Here is a 22,938-nt window from a genome sequence, read left to right on the forward strand (position 1 = left end):
TGGTGCTAGCTGTAGCTGGCACTGAATCCTTACACTCCAGCAGATGTTACCATATTTACTCTCAGCATCTGCAGAACCAAGCACTTATGTTCTATCTTTAACAAGTTGGCTTTGAGCTTGACCAGCTGTGACATTTGGTGGAACCTTAGGGGCCACAGACACAGCGTTCAAGCATTACGCAACCTTGGCTAAATAATTTAGTATGTTCCATGCATATTACATTGTGCCCAGAGTTCCCATTTGCCCCCCAGACTTTCAGTTAGGCTAAAATTTGCTTCTCCCTGTTTTAAACCCCCACCTGCCTGTATTTAACAAACAGCAGGCAATACAGTCTGCTAAAATGGCTTAGGATTGTACACGCAATACCTTAAATATTGTAGTGAAGTTCATTTAGGATACATTTGTAGAAGAAGAACACAGAAGACATACTTGGATACACTATTTGAAAAGTAATATAAACAGGATTTAGTTGAAGGATTTGTCCAGATGACACTACACATTGTCGATTCTCTGCTATGGAATTCTAGATATACTGTATATGGTTTGCTATATGCTTAAAATTATGTTCACACGCAAACATACAACCCTTAAGTGATTATTGGAGATCTCAAGTCATGGGCATTAATATGCTGCTATATCAGCCTACACTTCTCTGAGAAGGGTTTCAGAACCTGACTCCAGGGATTTGCACCAGGTCTGCTCAGCTTAGAGTCTCTAGTAGTCACATCGATCTTGGATTATTCTGCAACTCTCAATTTATGTCCAATGTCAACATTTAGTGCAAGTATGTATTTCACAGAGGAGATTTAAATAAAATATATACATATATATATTGGCATTGGATGGAAATTATTAATTTAGGGTTCTGCAGATTTGCCAGTGGGTTCCGATAGGTTGCAAGGGCTGGATCTCGAGGACATTGGGCAATCAATCTGTCAATCAGGACGTAGCCACGCCCTAATGCATACCCTGCTTTATCCTCAAATATAAAATCAGTGAGGCCAAAATTTCACAAATGAACATCATACTGCATTGAAGAAGGCTTTAAACTAGCGATTGAATCCATAAACACATTTTGAAAACGTTTACTGAGGTTAGAAATGAAGTTACTTCCGCGTTGGCCTCATTTCAGAGGACTGGAACTCCCCGCCTGGTTGAAACAGGATTGTACCTTGTCTGATCTACTGCTACAAATTTGAAAGCATTGTTGTCTCAAATATCATTGAATGGTGCAGCATAAATATTTCCTTTGATTGGAACTAATAGGCCTGGTGCAAATCATGAAAACAGACATCAACATCAGTGTCCATTTCTCTTACCTGCAAAGAATTACAGTAAATACTAATGCAGCAATAGCAGTGACAATTTAAATCTCATATCTGCTGCCATAATCATCTCCTCAAGTGATCAAAAATAGGCATATGATTACAAAATGTATCACACTATTACTGGCTTCTATAGTTAGCATCGAATGCTGTTATTCTTTATTGCCGCCTCCAGCCAGTGGGCAGAATTAATCTTTTTATTTCCTGACAGTCATTGCAGTAATGTGGGCAGTAGACTCTGGAGCTGGACAGTTATAACCCAAGTAAATCGGGCATTTTCAAAGCAAAATTACAATGTGTCACATGGCTCACTAAGTACAAACACTGGATGGGAGATATCATTACCCCAGCTCCTTCAGGGAGTCCAGCATATGGCTGTTTACCAATTGATTGGGTATAAATACTCACTGGCAGAGAATTTCAAGGGATTAATGGTATTGGGGGTCTTACAGTTGCAGTGAAGTGGCAGATTTTTCAAAGCGTAAATGTTTTCCTCACCTTTTGGTATCCTTATGACAAGCTATGAGCTATTAGTGGCAATCACGCTGTGGAATGCCATTTTTGTGCCAATTGCTTGGCAACCCTCTTTGTAGACATGTTGGTGACATTTCTCCCCCCAAGCAAAATCTATAAAACATGTTCTTACATTGTTCATTACAATGGCAGCATATCCACATGTGACTGCCATGTGAATTATTTTCAGTAAACAGAGAGCTGTCACTGTACTGTGTGAGGTAAGCAGGGGGGGATAGTGGAGCAGCTCTAGCTTCGATATATGTTATGAGCAGCTAAACTGTCCGTGAAGCTTGCTACCAGTTCAATTAGGACCAGGGCAACAGACTAAGGAAATACAAAGTGTCCTCTCAAGCTGAAATAATGCTGTATATTAAGTGATTGTGTACCTCTCACATAAGGACCTAGCCTTTTCATTCACTGTACAACTCAACTGTCAGAGTGAGTGCAATCACAGATTTTTAAAGAGAAGAGGAAGGGCTGATCTCATCGGTCGACTCGTGACTAATGCCACCCTCAGCCACAAACACTGATAATGTATTCCTGGTAATTCCAACAAAAAAACTGTTTTGTCCACAATGTTCATGATGTGTCCATAGTGGTACCATCTTCAAAGAAGATCATCTTAAAAGGAGCTTTAATAGCCTTTAACTGCAGGGTTATCTCATATTTTTTGTGTCATATAATCAAGCGTTGTTAGGCCACCACAAAAGCTGCAGTGGTAAGCATGTGGCATGGACAGTGGCCATTATTTAATCTGCACACACCTAAATTTCAGAGTTAAGCCTGGCAGAAAAAAAGCAGAGACATTTCATTATTCATGGTGTTACAGAGGTAGGACATTACTTATACATTAGTCTTAGCTTGTTCTTTTTTAGCTGCAGACGTTCCATTATTTAAGGAGACAAGTGCAGAGCAGTGCAGAGACCCATGGTAATGTTCATGAATGAGTCCCCTTTGATCAGCTCTAAATATTAATCTTTCTCTCATAGGCACGAGCTGACTTGAGCTTTAGCACCACTGGACATTAGATGAAATGAAAGTTATTTTGATGCTTGCTTATAAAAGGACTTAATTGGAAACGCAACTTTTAGAGGCATGCTAGTCCTGTCAGTGATACCTCTTAGTGTTATTTACTTCTTTTATTATGAGTGGGCTATTTTACGTTATTACAACACAGCACATAATGAAAGTGATTAGCTCTCTACAGTATATCAAATTCTCTCAAACTCCCATTATTTGTCCATGTAGAAACTCGGAAATGAGAAGCTCAACAACAATTTAAGTGTCCCCAGGAAACTGTGCTTTGATAAAGATACCCTCAAATGAATGGAAACCTGCATGAAAGGAAAATCACAGTAAAACATGACAACATTAGCTCAACAAATGTAAAGATGCTTCTTCAGAAAATTATTATTTGGTTTGATGATTTGATTGATTTGATAGTTTTGTCCAAAGCATCACAATGACGATAAAAAGGAATTAATTATAAATGTTGATGATTGCATCAATCCAATGCTAATGCAAATTTAATTCTACTGTATTTCACATTGTTAACATTATAATTGATGTGACAGCAGCCTTTGCACATGTTTTTACAAGGACAATGACTGTGTGTACAGACAGTGAGTTCTGGCACGGCACTTCAGATTTATCATACATTCAATATACATCCTGCTGCCTTCACATGGCAGTAATGATTTACTCCCACCTGTGCGCTGTGCATATTGCACTCAACACCAAAACACCACAGAGACGGGCAAAGCAAATTTCAAGGTCAGTAAAATACCCAACTGTTACAGCACTGCTTTCGCTGGACATTGCCTTGCCATAAAAATAGGGCCCAAAATGTGTTTTTTCGTTGATAAGCATCTGTGTTTTTTTTGCTTCTATCACTTAGTTCTTTTTCAATAACCAAACCACAGCAGCAGCAACATTTGATAACGCCAAAAGAAACTTTGTGAATCATGGTGGAAGCAAGGGAAACCTATTCCTCAGGGTGCAGCGTGCCATCCAAACGCAACATTGCCAGCTGTTTGGGATTAGCCAGAGGATTTCTATAAATACAGCTGTGTTTACTTGTAAAGCTGTTCATCACTATATAACTCCCAGTGACACTGGATAAACCCAGAGAACCAGACATGACCCTCAAACCGCCTCTTATGTGGACCAAACATTAATGTCAAGCTGCTAGCATCCATTGCCTGCCTCCACTTTACCAGAAATCTCAATAAATAAAGAAGGACAGGGTTGTTGGGGTCTGTCTAACCACAGACCCTTGTTCCATTTCACCTCCCTCTCAATCACCACAGTGACAGATAAATAGACCACAGGATACAAATCTGAAGAAATGCTTGACTGAAATGTCTTCTTAACTGGGGAGCAGCAACTGAGTACCATAATGGATTCGAGTTACTGTTGCTCCAGTCTTATCACCTCCTCTTCAATATTTCATATACTGGTAGAACATACAATGATTGACAATTTATGTTCAGATATTTCTCCTGCAGACATTCACTAAAGACAACTTTGTTGAGATAAAGAGCTTATTAGAGCATCTGGTGCTTCGTTCATGCTTCCCAATCGCTGACTCATTATTTATGCTTGGTTCCCCCAAACAGCAGTGCCTTTTCTGCTTGATGTAATGGTATAATACTCTGCCATAAATAAGCAATTTTCTGATAAGTGTCTTCGACTGATCTATAGAAACATATGAATACAAGAGGACACAGTATACAGTATTTCCATTTTATAAACTCTGAAGAGCTGAATTCAAAAGTGCAGACATAAGTGTGACCTTATCTTTTGTACTCAATACATGCACTCTACAGTAAATATACACATATATACTCACATCTCTAGTGCATGGTTCTTGCTGTGGTATGATGTGTGAGAGTCAGATCCCTTATAGTACTAAATGAAACATTAGAACAAATGTGATAATACAAATAAAAAGTGTGAGATCAGGAGTTCTGGCTAATAATTTTGTTCCTTGGCAATATATTTATACCCACTGTCAGTCTGATATGATGACATCTATTACTGTGGCAGGTGCACACAGTCAGAAAGAATCTATCTATCTATCTATCTATCTATCTATCTATCTATCTATCTATCTATCTATCTATCTATCTATCTATCTATCTATCTATCTATCTATCTATCTATCTATCTATCTATCTATCTATCTATCTATCTATCTATCTATCTATCTATCTATCTATCTATCTATCTATCTATCTATCGCTAGATTTTTAAAAAATCATTTATCATCCTCATTTAATTTATATATTTAATTTAAAATAACTCATACAGTACAGCAACAATAAAAGAACAGTATGTATGATGTTGACATGTTCACTATCTTTCTTCAGAGTGTCAGCATGCTAACTTCAGCAAAGTCAACAGGACTGGGAAGTGGGAACCATAAGTACTTCTATGACATTTTAAAGAAGCCCATCCAATAATTGTTGAGGACCAGGAAATGGAGCAAAAATGCAAAGTGAAGGGAAAGCTGAACTTTAAAACTTTAAAAGAAAATCCCTCCTCTTGTAGAAGATAACACTGTTATTCATGCTCTGTAGCCAAAAGTCCTCCTATGTCCATTCTTGTCCTTATCAGTTTGTATTTTTGGTTGAAGCAGTGATTCATGCATGCTTGGCATTTTATTTCACTGTGGTTGTCATTGTGACCAAACTTGGTCAATGCTTCATTGTGGTTGCTTTTTTTGTAAAAGCTGCATTTTGCTCAAGCAGAACATGAAAATCTATATAAATAAATATTGATAGAAAAAGTAGTTTTATTGCACAATGTGAAACATGAGTAACACAAATAAGAAGACCTATAATTTGTGTGCATTTTCTACATTTTCTATATTTTTCTTCGAACCTGCTTTACACACACAGGACACAATGACAACAATAACTAAATAGCTCCAGAGCAGAGGTGGAGAATTAAGTACATTGCTCTAAGGAATATTGAGCATTAAGGGTCTGATTTACTAAAGGTCTGCGTGTGTAAAAACGTGTGCAAACTTGACATCACCTGCAAAAAAATGTGCAAGCTGATCTACTAACGCAGCGCACTGAGGTTTGCGTCTTTCAAATGTGCAAGATAATACACGCTGTTCATTTAGTATGTTTGCCATAATGAATGTAATATTAGTAGTTTACCGCAATGAATATTTAATATGGGTCGTTTCAACCCCAGTGTGCAAAATACAGGGAGGAGAAAATGCAAATATGTTATTTAGCACACGCATTGTGATTTACCAAACCTGAAGGTATTATTTCTGACGAAAACTGCGCCTATAAATTATACCTTTGAAGGGCAGGTATTAACCGGCTGTTACTATGGAGATGAGGAGACGGAGACACAATGACAGAATACGCACAGGACGGAGTTTTTCCACCTGTGTTAATAATTTTGGAGTGGAATATTCAGCATTGACTTCATCACTAATAATCTCCCATATGTGTTGTTTTTTTCTGGTAATATTAGTTTTTGTTATAACTCAATATATTAGTTAACCTCTTCCACTAGAACCTGATCACATCTCATTTTGCGCTTGCAGCTTTCTGCTCGTCCAAACTCTCCATTCAGACATATAACCCTAATTTAAATACTGCTGTCTCCACCCTGTTGCTCCTGTTTTCATTTACACAGTTATTCTTAGTAGATCACCTGCAAAATCTTAGTATTCTTCGATCTTAGTAAATCAGGCCCTAAGATTGTTAACTTGTATTAGTTGGACAGATTTTCTATGGTCTATCTTAATGGCTGCTATTTTGCTGTCCTTTTACTTGTGTGTACATGAATGTTTTTATGTATGCATGTATAATTTTTTCTGTACACTCTACACAAAGATACTGTTTTCTGTGATTATCCCCCTTTTCCATGGGAGGTGGGCTACGTCTCTTAATGTTTGACAACAACAACAAAGTCACACCAAGCCAATTCAACTTGGTACAAAAGATGTTTTCCTGGCTGTGCCACGCAATGCTCTTACCATCAAAACAGAACATGCAATGTTACCTAGAAGATGAAAAATGTAGGTCTTCTCTTTGTGTTTGTCTGGCTGTGAAACCTCACTTTTTATTCTCACAGTCTTGAGGCTTCCGAAATTCAATTTCCTTCTTACAGATGTTTTTTCTCTTTGTTCCCTCTGTTTCTATACACAGACTCTGAAGTTATCTACAGAAACACTGATGGCCACGTCATCAAGTTCAATATCCTCACAAACGAAACAGAGATTGTCTTGAAAAACACAACATTTGTAAGTAGATATAAGTCTTGCATAGTGTATCGTAATTTATCTCAATATAAATGCTGTCATAATAGTTATCATTGCAGACGGGCATTACCCCCTTACTGTCTGTCTGTTTATCTCTTTTCTTCTCTCTAGGTAAATTTCAATGTGGCCAAGTATTCTGTCTCCCCTGACCTGAAATATGTGCTCTTCGCCTATGATGTGAAACAGGTATGTTCCTGCATCATGAATGATTGTTCCTGCAGTAAGAAAAGACAGACCTTGTAATAACTTTTCATATCTCTGTTGTAGTAAGCCTGTCCACTATATACAATATACAGAAAATGTAATGGAGTGCACATATAGTCCTTAGAGACCCATGAATGAAATGTCACCATACGACTCTCTTTGTTTCTGTCTGTTTAGTTGGTTTTCATTTATAGTGGAAACCGCTCATAATGCTCATGTCTGTTTGGGTCAAATTGATCTCTATAAGAGTATAAGATTATCATAACCACCTTTAAAAAAAAATCTTTATCCTTCATGCAGATTACAATCTAGTTGACATTTATATTTTTATTACTTGAATATAAAGTAATTAAATGTGCACCTTTGTTATTTACTTAATTTTATTGACAGTTTCAAAATACACTACAGCTGTTTCAGACGCTTGTTTCATTGCTGCATCTACTTGGCTCATTCTTGGCAGTTTCTCATAAGATTCAAGGAGACTATGTTTTCCAAGTGAGAGAAAACAGCTTCATTTTTCTTCTTTTGTCTGTCATGATTTAAGTGTACACACAGCACCAGCCTATAGGCAGCAGGAGGCAGACTGGTTTCTGCAAGGCAATAATGGTGCTGCAGCCGCTAAGTATATGTTATACATATATCATTTTCCACATGTTGCAGACCTAAAATGCTGTAAGTGGACTACATTCTTACTGTAAGCACATTGTTTAACAGCATTTGTATAGGAGTGATTTTGTCGTCCATATAAGCCGTTGATCCTTGTACCCATGATCACTCTTAATGGTTTCCACGGTGGCTTCATTCTCGTTACTTAAATTTGCAAAGGTTGGACACTGTTGATGTGGACTATTCAAGTGTGAGCGGACAGTGAGGACAGAGAGCTTGGAGTGGAGTGATTGGTTTGCCAGTTCAAAAGAGGTACTTCTGCAGGGTAGCTTAATCTACAACTATGCATCATATTTTATTTGTTTGTTCTATCCACTACTTCTATAAGTAAGTAAAAAGTACAATTTTCCCTATGAATTTAGTGGAGTAAATATAGATATAAGCATTTAAATGGAGATGATCAAGTAAGGTAAAACATGATGCTTACTTGAGTAAATGTGTATGATTTTTATGATTTGATATCTACAGTTTTTGAATGCCTATCAATAAATCAAATTCAAAGCACATTCAAAAACAATATCAAGAATTCCATCAGAAGCATTGTTCCAGATCTGTGAATCACCACCATCATCCATCTCTTGATATAAATAGATATGGAGTTGTGAAGGCTGTTACCCTGCTGGAGAAGCAACTGATTCAATTAGAGCATTGCAAGCAAAATTAACAATCAGGATGTTATCTTCTTGTGCCAGAGGCAGAATCCATCAAAAATGGCAACAACGTGTGAACGAGATTGATGCAGCTATATATTGTGCCCCTATCTACAAGTTTACAATGCTTTGGGTATGGTAATTACCTTTAAAACAGAGGAAATAGTGAGGGGAGGAAAGGGAAGGATGAAGAGTGTACTGAATGAGGAAGAGGAGGGCAATTTCCCATACTGGCACCACACTGGCATTATATAGATTAAAAACTAATAATGGGTTAGCTTTTTGTTCACAGTGAACAGTAATGGCATAGGAAAAACAATAAGATAAAAATATATCTACAAGTTTACATTGCTTTGGGTATGGTAATTACATTAAAACAGAGGAAATAGTGACTGAGGAGAGGAAAGGGAAGGATGAAGAGTGTACTGAGTGAGGAAGAGGAGTGCTATTATGATTACAATGAAATTATAAATCAAACAGGGGGATGGGGGGGTCCACATCTTGAATTGACACATACTGTATCACTTTGATATACATAAAACAACAGAAATGTACTTTTAGCAACCACTACTGTGTCAATTAAAAATGTGTTTGCCCGGATGGAAATGTGACTATTGGCATGTTAACCCTTTCATGCATAATGGACAGCTATTTAAAAAGCTGTTTTCTCATATATGCAAGGACTTTGATGGCATTTTTGCACTTTAGTCACCACAGTGGACACAAGCACGTCATCCAATACACTACCAATTAATATACAGTCAACTTTTTGGGTTGTCATTCAGCTGATGTTATGTTAATCTGATGTAATGTAATTTGATGGGGGAAACAAATAAGCTAAAATTAGTCTTTCATGCATCCAAACTTTTTGGAAAGGGTTAGGGTTATGACAAGTCTGATTATCAAGCATATTCAGTTTCTTTCAGTATTCTTAGGGTTTCTTTCCATATCTTTCATCGTCAGTGATTAAATTTAATACACTAAAGTATGCTATTATGTTGTAAATGCCATACCATATTAAAATTTGGCACCAGCCAGAGTGTAAAATGATTTGAATAGCCTTTAGAAACTCATATCTGTCAAATTATATAGAATACGTCTCACCTCAGCTCACTGTGATACATGTACAGGTTACAAGGCTGTTCTGACACCTACGTCACTCACAGTACAGGGAGGTATGAGATCTGAGACCAAGCATACGTTTTGAGAGGAGCTATGAAGATGATTTTTCCATTTTTCCTCAATACTAACCCTTCCAACTTTCACTCAAATCTTATATTTGGTTGTAAGAAAAGACATCCCATGGATATTAAAACAAATCTACAGTGAAATGTATTGTCATGGTTGAGTAAATATCTACAGTCTACTAGTCCTTGTGTGCTTAATATAGTTTGATGAGGGCCTGGGTCAGAGGGTGATTAAAATTCCATTGTGGCCCATGTGCGACTGGCAGGTCACATTCATTCACTAATAGAGCACAGGGCAGGCGAGAACTATAATTACCAGCTTTCCATCAGAAAAGATTAGATGCAAAGGGAGATATGCAAATTGGACCCTCCACTCTGGAAGGGATCAACTGTGGGGATTAGTGGCGGGGCGATTAATCAGATCTGATTTGCATATTTTGCATGAAGGGTTAGACTTATAATTTGGAACAATGCAGCCAATAGCCACATGCTCAGTCCATTTTTAGCACAAGGTTATGTTAAAGGATGAATGGTATAGAAATTGTCCTGTTGATATGTTGGAAATTTTTAAACATATTTTTTCCTGCCGATGAACAAATCATTTTTGATGCGCAAACTCTTTATTTATATGCAGTTGTCTCATTCAGGCTCCTCCCTCTACTGCAGGGGTGGGGAACCTTTTTCATATCAAAGGCCATTTCAATTTTTATACAGTCCTCTGAGGGCCATACTATTATGAACACATAACTAGGGATGTGTTACTAAGCCTCATGATTGCTGTATTTCTAGACTCAACTAATTACGATGGCTGGAACTGTTTTTCTTTAGCGAGGCGTCTGCTGGCAGTGGCGATGATGCTACTCAAAGCTGGTTTTCCAAGTTTGAGTAAGTCAGTTTTTTGAGTGGAAGCAAGTCTTTGTAGAGTCAGTTTTGAAAAGAACTGCTCACAGCGATACGTTGTCCCAAACAGATATGCACACTTGTCATCCATGTCAATTATTCCGGCCCAATGCAATGACACATACATCACATGCTGTATTCACTGACCCTGACGTTGACTCGGACATAGGACATAGCCGTCTGTTTTTTCTCAGAAAACTAATGACTGGCGATATTTTTTTCCCCTGATTTTTTATTTATTCATATATGCATGTATGAAGATATGAAATATAAAAAATGCTCTACTGGACTGTATTGTGAACACTCTCCTCCATTCACATGCAATTAAATTAAATTTGGATGTACATACAGTAACAGACCAATTCAGACAATCAGGCCTATCGATTACATGAGCCTCTCACAGTATAAAAGGCAGCCTCATCCTTCCCTCAATGGCTAATTCTGGTCACTCACATTTCACTACCAAGGGCCACACCATTGACAAGATGCATTTAAATGATTTATTAAGGAAAGGAACAGTTGATGAGAAAGCTTCTTCTACCTGCTGACTGCATTGCAGGGAAGCAAAATCCAAGAGTGGAAGAGGAGGAGAGGGTTAGGCAGTACTGTATTTAAGGGATTACCAGAGGTGGAGCAGTTGTGGTTCGGTCCTGCTACTGAAACTTTGCCAAATAAGCTTCAATTAAACCTTTTAAACTGAACTAGACATTCAATGCACTGCTTCCACTATACAAGAAATGGTTTGTGTGATTTTGCTCCAAGGAAGATTGTAGTTGACTCTTTAGTATGGATGGAGATGAAAGACATGCACTTTGGCTTGTGAATCTTGTTTCAACAACATATGACTTGACTAAGATTTCATACAGTGAAACACAATGTTACCCACTCTTCCTGTAAATAACCAAACAATCAACCATCTCTGTCATTCACCAGATAGCACGACATGAAACAAGCAATCTTGAGCTTGACACCTGCACAACAAAGTACAATAATAACAGTTATTTTTAGGAAAAGAAATTACTTTTCTAATAGCTTCATGAGCTGAATGAAATAAACCTCCCCTGACACTTAGAGCCCAGTTTCAGCACCTTGCTGGAGATGAGACAGTGTTTTTTTTTTACTTATCTGTTTTTGGTTGTTTTGGTTCAAATATTACAATGTGTTTTTCTATTTTTCTATCAAGATATGAAGATATAGCAGTACACAATGTTCTGGACGTGTAGCCCGAAAGTGTTTTGTTTTCAGCAGCGATAATATTGTGTTTTGCTTAAACTTACTTCTTGAGAAATGGAAGAGAAGTATACTTTTTCATATAACATCAGGGTTTTAGCGCATCACTGAACCCACAGTAAATATATGACATTACAATACACTGTGGAAAACCCTGAATGTGTTGACTGCTGGCCTTAAACAGAGGATTGGAATAGCTACACAGCCATGGTCCTTGTCCAAAATAAAGAGACACATCCCCCCTTGGCAAGTTCAGCTGATCTAGCAGTGGAGGCAGAGAATCATCTGGAAGGCAAAAGGCTCGATTACTCTCAGGCCTCGAGCAGGAAGAAAAACAGTGTCAGGAGGAGACAGAGACAGAAAGTACATCACCTCTTTTGTGGCTGTGTCTCGTGATGTCTGCTGTCAGCTCCCATAAAATATGGATGTAGGAACAGGAAAGCGACGCACGTGAGCTGAAAGTATGAGAATCCCCTTTCACATTTCAAAGGCATTCAGGTCAGGTAGATTAGACATGAAGAGGATACGTAAACTTCTTCTACATTGTACTTACTGTCAACAAAGACCTAAACTAACAATGTGCTGTTATTTTTAGACTGAGCAGAGTGTTTTGTTGCCAGACAATCAGAGAAGACTACATGAAATTAGTGCAGTCAGCTAAGGGCGCTTTCACACGCACTAAACAATCCATTTGGACCAAAAGCTCTTCGTTCGGTTCATTTTCGTTGGTGTGAAAGCATCAATGGCACTCGGGTGTGCACTGAATCAAGCGGACCGAGACCCCCAAAAAGAGGTGGTCTTGATCCGCTTGACTCCGCACCAAATGCCGACCCACCGGAAGATGAGGGGAATGTCAGTCGGACCAATCTTGAGGTGTGAACAAGGACCACACGGCAGCCTGTATGCTACATAGTAATAATAATAATACATTTTATTTATAACACGCTTTTACAAGTGCTCAAAGACGCTTTACAAAGGACACAATTAAAATATAGAACAATGTGGAGTAACACACCACCAAACAATGTAGAAGGTTAAAAAAAGACATAAAATGAAAAGAACAAACAACGTAGAAGGTTAAAAAAAGAGGATAAAAGAACAGTTTACAGGTTAAACGACAGGTTAAAAAGGTGTGTTTTTAGGAGTGATTTGAAGGTATGGGGGTCTGTACAGTCTCTGATGGGTTTGGGGAGTGAATCCCAGAGGGTGGGGGCGGCAGCGGAGAAGGCTCTGTCCCCCCAAGTTCGATAGTAACAATTTTACTGCCTGGTGCGGACCAAATAATCGAACTAGTGGTGTGAAAGTGCCCTAAGAAATCATTTGGCACTTAGCCCCCCCCCCCCTACAACCACAAATTCTTGTTTTAAAGGTGTTAACATGGGTTTCTGAACTATTCTGCACCTACTCCAGATTTAGGTCTCTTAGATCCTAAGATCAGTTGCTTTTACCTGTTCCATTGAGGCTAGGCGGATAAAGCCAGGTTTATAGTAATGCATCAACTCAACTCCACGCTGTAGCCCCTCAGAGCCCTACGCCTCCGAAACACTGTAACTGCACGTCAAGGTGATGCAGACTACACACACTACAACATTCATGGCTTAAAGGAGGTCATGGCTTTGTAATCGCTGCCCCAAAGCTTCGGACTATTCTTCTGCTTTCAATCATTCCCCATTGATTCAAGGTGAAACTCAAGAATTGCATGTTTTCAGTTTTAAAAAAACATCATCATCAAGGGAGTTACAGTATTTCATCCATAAAGGCATTGATTTTATAATTCCATGCTTATGTGTCAGTAGTATTGAAGGAAACTAAAGTGCAGCTTCAAAATATGCTTAGCAGAACTGCTTCGTTAAATATTGGTTCAGTCAATTAAGTTCCATCATCAAGGCTATCAACCCTGCCAGCTTCCACCAAATGTTTCACAGCCAAGAAGCTTTTGTCCATCTCTCGAGTTACTCTGAAGGGATTAAATGTTCAGCACATTTTGCCATCATTTGTATCTCTGACTACATTTTGGTCATAAATAAAATACACACATTTGTCAGCTATTTCCAGCACTGTCAGCATCTACCACACAGGCTCCACTGAAACATCATAAATTATACAGACAAAATTAACAATTTACTACTTTACTTGTGTCATAAGAAAACTCAATTAACTGTTCTCTGATTTAATGAAAAACAAACTGTACTCATTGAGGACTGTTTACTTTGCTGCTAATGTTCTTAATCTTATCAACATTAGCGAGAGAGCTATGATTAAACTTGAAACCACTTATTCTCAGAGGGGACTGGAATCCATCCCGCTCAGCGAGGGGTGAAGCAGGGAACCATGTTCAACAAGTAGTGAGTCAGAGGGTTGTGAATTAAGTTTTGAGACAGAGATATTAAAGGAATACTTAGACATATCTGTGCAAATATGATGAAAATGAAGCAGCCAGCCTGAAATGACAAAATAGGCAAAACACAAACTACATTAATTAAGTCAAATGAAGTTCAGAGAGCACATTTAAAAAGAACTGGGGATGACAAGCATAGATAAAATGACATCAGTAGTAAAAGGCACAAACAATGACAGGCAATGATGAAAACACAAGGCAGTATCAAAGTATATGCACAAATGTCACAAATAAAACAGACTAACAGTTGTAAGACAAATGTTTAAATACGTAAATCAAATATTATAAAAAGGATTAAAGCCTTTAACCCTCGTGTCATCCTTCCGGGTCAAATTGACCCCGTCTGTTTTGACTCTTCCGTCCTTCCTTCCTTCCTTCCCTTTCTTTCCTTCCTCTCTCTTTCCCCCCTTCCTTCTTTCCTTCCTCCATCCCCCCTCCTTCCTTCCTTCCCCCTTCCCTCTTTCTTCTGTCCTTCTTTCCTTCCTTCCTCTTTTGCTTTCTCCCTCCCTCCTTCCTTCCTTCCTTCCTTGACTCGAGGACAACAGGAGGGTTAATCAAGATGGAGCTGTTAAACTCAACTATTACATGCAAACATCCTATTTAACCCTGAATGACCTTAACTTATTATACTGTTTAGATTTTTTTAAATGATTTTTTTTTTTTTTTTTTTTTTTGTAGAATGGATTATCCGTCTTTTGGAAAATGTGGTTATACATAAAAGAATGTGCTTATCTTCCCTTTGAATAACTTTAATTAATCCAGTCTTAGATGTCTTGATTTCCTAAAGAGAAGCAATTATCTGTTAGCTGTTTACTGTACGTTCATGTTGTATGGAAGTATCTGTCATAAGAGTCTTTACCTGTTGGCTAAAATTAGCAAAACGTATTAAAACTAAACTGAAAAGTGAAAACTATGTAAGTGTAACTGTCAAGGCTTCAAAGTAGATTTGAAGAATATGGTTAATATAAAATCATTTTTGGGGCCCTTATAGTGTTTATACACTGGCAGCATTTCCTTTCCTTCCTTCTTCCTTCCTTCCTCCCTCCTTTCCTTCCTTCCTTCCTCCCTCCTTTGCTTCCTTCATTCCTCCCACCTTCCTTCCTTCCTCCCTCCCTCCCTCCTTTTCTTTCCTTCCTTCCTCCCTCCCTCCTTTTCTTTCCTTCCTTCTTCCTTCCTTCCTCCCTCCTTTCCTTCCTTCCTTCCTTCCTCCCTCTCTCCTTTCCTTTCCTTCCTTCTTCCTTCCTTCCTCCCTCCTTTCCTTCCTTCCTTCCTTCCTCCCTCCCTCCTTCTTTCCTTCCTTCCTCCCTCCCTCCTTTCCTTCCTTCCCTCCTTCCTTCCTCCCTCTCATCCTTCCTTGACTCGAGGACAACAGGAGGGTTAAACCTACTGAAACATTCATTCTTGTGACTATGTTTAAACCTATCACACATGGGAGTCAGGGTGCGAACCTCAGTCTCCGTGCCAAGCTCCACCAATTTTATATATGCATGTCCCACCATCCACCCTGATCATGTCCTTACAACAGTATAAATGTAGCGCTTCATATATTAATTTGAAGACATAAACAAACATCGCCTGTGAACATAATCCAGACAGCAATTTTGTACTATGTACACATAGTAGACAAGGTTGCTTTAACTCATCTACAATACAATATGAACCAGGTCTCATGTCTCCTTCCATGGTTGTTATTACACCACTAAACAGCTTTTACTGTCTCCATTACACCTCACTTTTAGTATTTAATGTTTGATTTAGAAAGTCCTTACATCGTCTTTGTTTCTCTGTCTTTATTGAACGTATCATGCTTGTTCTCATCTTTTAATGTGCTTGAGGATTCGCTAAATGTTTAACAGCTCATGTGAATCCTTTTTGTCAGTCGGATGCCAAAACCTGTTGACGCTGCACAGTAATGTGTCATCAGCATGGGATATATCAGGATCCTGTATAGCATCAGAATATATCATGCATCACTGTGTTTTATGTAATTTAATAAGCATACTAAAGATTTTTATTTTTTATTATTATAGGCATTTTTTGACTGTGATCTAGGCCCTTATCCTTTGTTTAGACTTCAAGCAGGGCTTTAATGTGGGTATGTTGCAAACCCGAGCTTTGATCTGTGAATTGTACCATGAAGTCTGTGCTCGCAGTTAATCATAACCTGGAATGAAAAGAATAACAAAAGGACCTGGATATGCTCTCAAATGAGTAAACAAGTCTGCAGTTAATAACACACTTTGATCCCATGCAGGCTTTGAACCGATAAATTGTTTTATGTAACTCTGTACTTTATAGTTCATAACCTATACCAGTTATATTTAGTCGCTGTGTGTTTTAACTGGAGTGGAAGAGCATCCTGTTACAAGATGTTGGGGAAAGTTCTTGTGGCTTTACCTATCTGTAGGATTACATCTGGCTACATCTGTATCTAGGAGTGATTAAGCTTGATAACAGCTCATAATCTCTGTGACCACAGGCTTGTGTTTTTTAGCCTTGTAGACATCTTGTAATGCTCTTGTCAGTACAAATCCTTTCTGCCTGGTGACTGTTTTGTTTTCCCCGTGTATTTTATCATCCTTTACTCGTCATCTTTAGACATCTTTGTAGACCGTTAAATGTTACCTATTTGTTTTAACTTTTGTGTCGTCCTCCCCGGGTAAAATTGACCCCATCTGTTTTGACTGTTCCTTCTTTCCTCCCTATCTTCCTTCCTTCTGTCCTTCCTTCCTCCCTCCCTCCTTCTTTCTTTCCTTTCTTCCTTCCTCATGTCCTTTCCTTCCCCCTTCCTTCTTTCCTCCCTTTCTTTCTTCCTCCCTTCCTTCTTTTCTCCCTCCCTCCTTCTCTCTTCCTTTCCTCCCCCTACCTTCCACCCTTCCTTCTTTCCTCCCTCCCTCCTTCTTTCCTTCTTTATTTCCTCCATCTTTCCTCCCTCCTTTCCTTCCTTCTTCCTTCCTCACATCCTTCCCTCCTTCCCTTCCTACCTTCCATCCTTCCTTCTTCCATCCCTTCCTTCCTTCTTCCCTCCCTTCCTTCCTTCCTTCTTCCTTCTTCCCTCCGTCCCATCCTTCTTTCTTCCCTCCCTTCCTTCCTTCTTCCTCCTTTCCTTCCTTCCTTGACTCGAGGAACAACAGGAGGGTTAAATGCATATGTTCCTGTTCCATTTCCACTCAAGGGAAAAATAAAACATTTAAAAAGACAAAAAAAATAAAAATAAAATAGTGATTCACTTTGAGCTGTAAAGGCACAGAGGTGTGTGGGTTTGAAGTTGACTGATTTATCAGATTTTGAGTGACAACCTCCACTGTTTGCTTGTCAAGGCATACATGGATGGTTTGCTTGCACTTGTTCTGTATTTTTCTGCTGTGATGGCACACAAGCTTGTGTCTGTCTGTCAATACAGATATTGAAAAGCCCTTTTATTCTCCAGCTTTGTCTTGAAAAATTCTCAGAATAATGCCAATGGGGTAGAAATAAATAATTCAATATTCATATGTGATGAGTTCAGATTCCACAGTCCCACCTCCAACCTCAAATGCTTATTAAAGAACAAATGAGCAAAGTGAATGCGAGTGGGGAGTCACAGATGTAAGCATTGAAAACAAAAGGAAAAGCAGAGACAAAGCTATCTCTGCTGTCTCAGATGAGCTCACCTGGTATTTTAGAAAAAATACTGAATATCAAACTAATGTATGATTTTATGATGGAAAAACAGCACCTGCATCCGTAAACAGCACATTTGTATTCTGTATGTAAATACATTAAAGATGGGTCGTTTGAATGGTGGCTGTAGCAGCAGTGAATGATGACACCTGCTATTATAAATCAACATTTTTCCCATCATGCCAGCAGAGAACAAACAATATACTTTTGTGATTTTGCTGTTAAATTACAACACCTGTGTCCCTGACAGCTGCTGAATCCTCTTGGACATGTTTATTGCACTCCCACTGTAAAGTACATGCTGAATGTTATGAGACATATAAACAGCGGGGGAACAGCAAGGGTATAGTCAACACATCAGATGGAATTTGAAATCACACAGAAGTAAAACAAGCATTAAAAATATTACCTTTACATCCAGGAACTTCATATTAAAAAGCATAACGTATCATTTGAATATCAGTGTTTTTATTAGACCGTCATAGGAAGTGTTTCAAATAAGATATTTCAATATTAGAGGATTATGTATCAATGTAATTAAGTACCTTGACTTTTGGGGAATTTAAAACAATCCCTATGTGTTTGACACTGTGATTTGATCTTCCCAAAAACTTATAGTATGATAATATTAATAGATAATGTAATATTTAGTTACATATAGGTTGCGTTCAGACTGCAGGCAAATCTGATTCCTTCTCAAATCAGATTTTTAGGCCTGACTGTCCACACTGTTTTTAGCAAGTGTCCAAATCGGATTTGGCTCTGTTCAGACCAGGTTGCTGTGGCAACGTTGTCAGAGCGGAGGTGTTATCTAGCGTGTATTGTGTGATGTCATATAATTGCGACAGCGACAGGAACAACAAACTCTCGAGCTTCACTTGAACCGAGCCATCTCCTCAAAGATTAAGAATATGGTTTGGTTCTCTGTCCATGGACTGATGTTTACGTCCTCCGTCGCCTCCAGTGATATCACCTAGCAACAACAACTGGAATAAGCGCGGGTCGGGCATAGAGTGACGTAGCGTAGAGACGTAGAGAGACGTCACGGACAGTCAAATCCGATATGAGTGTTTGGACCTGTTCAGACTCAGACACATCTGTCCAAACTTCCTCCCAAAGGTGGTTTCAATCTAGTTTGCAAAAATCGGATTTCATGTGATTTATGACTGTTCAGACTTCATAAGAGACATCTGGTTCCAATCTAGATGGGCTAAAATTGGATTTTGGCTTGCAGTGTGAACGCAGCCATAGTTATATTTATATATTGTAATGAACAGTTTTATTAATTTCACACCCCGTTATGACATTTTGAAAGACCTCTGATAGTAGAAAAATAAAACATATACAATCTTCTGAAAGGACATTTTAAAGCATAGAGTTAGTTTACTATGCACCACCATTTTCATAGAAAGCCCAAAGTTGAACCAAGGAGTCGATGTCAAGAACAAGGGGCACATTAGTTGAGCCCCACAGTATTGGACGCCTGTCAATTAAGCCATCATGCATCCAAATGTTTAATCCTTTAAAGCCTTAATACCTTTTTAATGTGCAGCAACAATCATTTTCAAGATGGTCACAAACACATTAATAGACAAGTAGTGTACAGCGAGGTTGTTTGAGCTCATGAGCTGCCACCAGTTTCCTGAAGAGAAATCACAGTATTACATTTTCACATTACCTAGGTGCAAGACAGCATTAATGACAAAACTAGGAATGTTTGTACACTTACTCCAAAAATATGAAATCAGTGTAAACCACTGGGATGGAAACATTCGGTGTTGGTTCTCAGTGGGATCAGCAGTATTATCTCTTCAATAAATTCTCTTTTATAATGAAAAGTGTGATTTGTTACAGCTTGTTTTTGGGTTGTTTTTGTTTTTTTGGTATGTTTGGCCACCAGTTCTATCAATTGTGATGACATTGTGCTCACCAGAGTAATTACAGCAATCTCGAACAAGAGGATGACAAATACAAGTGGTCACATAATAGTTTTAAACAAACTAGCACTTTAGAAAGATTATTGAAGCCACTTTATTTTGAGGTTATATTTTTATTGAGTGCCTTGAAAATCTCCCAGTGCACGTAACTATGGCAGGTATGATTAGTGAAAGTTGATAAAAGAGGTTAGTCCCAAACTGTGATGGATGTTTACAGGAGACAAGTTATCATTTTATCATTTTCTCTTAGAATAAACTCAACTAACCTCGGGGTTCGCTTAAAACATCTATGATTGTCTGAGCATTTGTGTTTCTTCCCTCCCTCCTTTTTTCTTTCCTTTCTTTCTTCCTTCCTCCCTTCCTTCTTTTCTCACTCCCTCCCGCCTTCTCTCTTCCTTTCCTCCCCCTATCTCCCTCCCTTCCTTCTTTCCTCCCTCCCTCCTTCCTTCTGTCTTTCTTTCCTCCATCTTTCCTCCCTCCTTTCCTTCCTTCTTCCTTCCTTCCTTCCTTTCCTTCCTCCCTTCCATCCTTCCTTCTTCCCTCCCTTCCTTCTTTCTTCCTCCCTCCCTCCTTTCCTTCCTTCTTCCTTCCTTCCTTCCTTTCCTTCCTCCCTTCCATCCTTCCTTCTTCCCTCCCTTCTTTCCTTCTTCCCTCCCTTCCTTCCTTCTTCCCTCCCTTCCTTCCTTCTTCCTGTTTCTTGCAATTACTTTTATGAGTTTAGTGTGAAAACACAAACCAATGACCAGTGAAAATTGTAATAAACCATATTTTATGACGACTGGTTACAAATAGTATAGAGAATAGTTTGACCTCAATGGTACTCCAGAGGCTAATTAGATTAATATTTTTAGTTCTTAGGCAGAGTGTCAGATTTAATTATATTCTATGTATACGCTTTGCTTTGACAGGCTCTTTGACACAGGTATTTTTGTCTTCATCCTCCTACCCACGAGGAGCTGTGTGAGGGAGTAGCCTCGTCCATCCAGTGGTGTATTTCTGTACTCCGACAGGGCGATGTGTGGGTCTCTGAGTGGCTGGACTATTAACCATCAGGGGCTAAACCCAGATTCTCCTCCATAAAAAAAACCCCTGTATGAACATATTTCTAAATAGTGATTTTAATTATCCAGCCCATAACGTCATTGGAGAGAGTAGACAGGAGTCCAGGATGTCTTGTATTGAAAAGGTTTATTTATTTGATCAAGGAGAAGTGAATGAATGATCAGTACACGTTATGTTCGGATGCTTCCTTCAATTCTGAAGTTTCTGTCCTCCAGGGAAAGACTTTAAACCTCACAGATAATGCCACAGGTTGAGTCATGCCCAAATAAGGGCAGATCCATGGAGTCAGATGGCCCCCCACTCTGACCCTGGTTCTGAGGTTTCTTCCTGTTAAAAGGGAGTTTTTTCTTGCCACTGTTGCTCATGTGGGAATGTTGGGTCTCTTTAAAGTTAAAACCTGAAGAGTTCGATTTAGACCTGCTCTATGTGTAAAGTGCCTTGAGATAACTTTGTTATAATTTGGCGCTATACAAATACAGATTGATTGATTGATTGATCTACAGTACAATATACAGAATTTAGTCATTTGTCCTCCCTCCAACACTTTATCAAACCTCTGACTCCAGTTACCTCTACCCCATTCAGGGAAAACAGTCAAACACATATCTGACCTTGGCTGCTATAGCAACACTATCACAATGCCTCCTGTTTTCCCCAAAAGGATCAGACCCACTGCTTACCACTATCTCAAGGGGAGACAGTGTCTAAACCCAACATTTGGTGTGGCCTTGCTATGACCACAAAGCCTAGTTTGACCCAGTGCATATTAATGATGGAAAATTCCTTAACACATGTGAGGCCAACACATTACTTAAAAATGGAAGGAAGGGTTTGGATTTGATTTACAGTACAGTAATCTGCACATACTTACTACCATTATTACTGGGCCTACATGATGGACAAATCTAAGAACCAGTGAAACATGATACAATGGAAATTTGACAAAGGAATTGAAAGTGGCGAACTTCTCAATGTGACCGGGCAAACTGTCCATAATTTAATTGCAAAATCATTCGTGGTGGACCTTCTTGATACTTGACACCAACATTTATTTCCTAGTTAAATCTGACACCTCTCCTGTTTTGTTTGATAAGACAAAATATAGATTGGACATAAAACTGGCCTCAGGTGCTACAGTATCACTGTTTGTCGGACTACCAGATCAATAAAATATAAAACTTTTTGACTTTCTATCATGAAACTAAGCTAGTTTGGTATTGCTAGCCAAGTGGAGGCACAACTGCAAATGTTTTAGCTGAACACAGTACAATGCAAAGTAACCCTAACCCATGTTCATATAAATTGGAGCTCATACAGACATTTCAGCATGAGAGGATGTTTATGCCACTGCTTCACCTTAAACTCCTTTACTAGTAAAAAAAAAACTGTTTAGCATAGTAACCCCATCAGTTGATTGACAGAGACATGTCAGCCAATTAGACAGGTGTCTCCACGTATTTTCCCATAAACCCCCCCTCTCTCTCTGATTGCTCTTGGATCCCAGTGGTTTCTCTTTGGGCTTGAGGGTGTCGGTTTTAACTCCCAGCTGGTTGTGAATCTCTGCATTTCTGCACTTATCAGTTGTCTTCCATCGTCTGAATAGAGTTCATCAGGTACTACATGTCATGCATAAATCAACTTCAAAGCTGTAATGATGCTTTGCTCGTAGCACCACTTGACTTTGAAATCTCTTGATACTTAGAGTAGTAGTCCGCACACAGAAGATATTCTGCATTATTGAAATGGAGCAAATCCATTAAAACTTTTGATAACTCTGTCTCAGTGACTGCTGCGATGTTAAGGGCTCTCTTGGATTGTTATTTTCTGCACATTTCTGCACAATTTGTTTTGCCATTCCTCTGCCAAAACAGGATATATCTGGCTTGTTCATTACTATTCTCATATATGCT

At 38.8% G+C, this 22,938-nt stretch overlaps 1 protein-coding gene across 4 annotated transcripts in view; it reads left to right on the plus strand.

The window, feature by feature from the left end:
* Positions 1 to 22,938, plus strand: part of LOC128367582 (inactive dipeptidyl peptidase 10-like) — a 97,224-nt gene that overhangs the window by 30,093 nt on the left and 44,193 nt on the right. For 3 of the 4 annotated variants that reach the window (XM_053328182.1, XM_053328184.1, XM_053328185.1), the window contains 2 exons: positions 7,019 to 7,113; positions 7,243 to 7,317. In XM_053328182.1, the coding sequence (XP_053184157.1) occupies positions 7,019 to 7,113; positions 7,243 to 7,317 (170 nt within the window). Of the gene's footprint in view, positions 1 to 7,018; positions 7,114 to 7,242; positions 7,322 to 9,781; positions 9,793 to 22,938 lie in introns of all 4 variants that reach the window. The other variant, XM_053328183.1, reaches the window with a different exon arrangement.

This window comes from Scomber japonicus, chromosome 11, assembly GCF_027409825.1.
Source record: "Scomber japonicus isolate fScoJap1 chromosome 11, fScoJap1.pri, whole genome shotgun sequence".
NCBI lineage: Eukaryota > Metazoa > Chordata > Actinopteri > Scombriformes > Scombridae > Scomber > Scomber japonicus.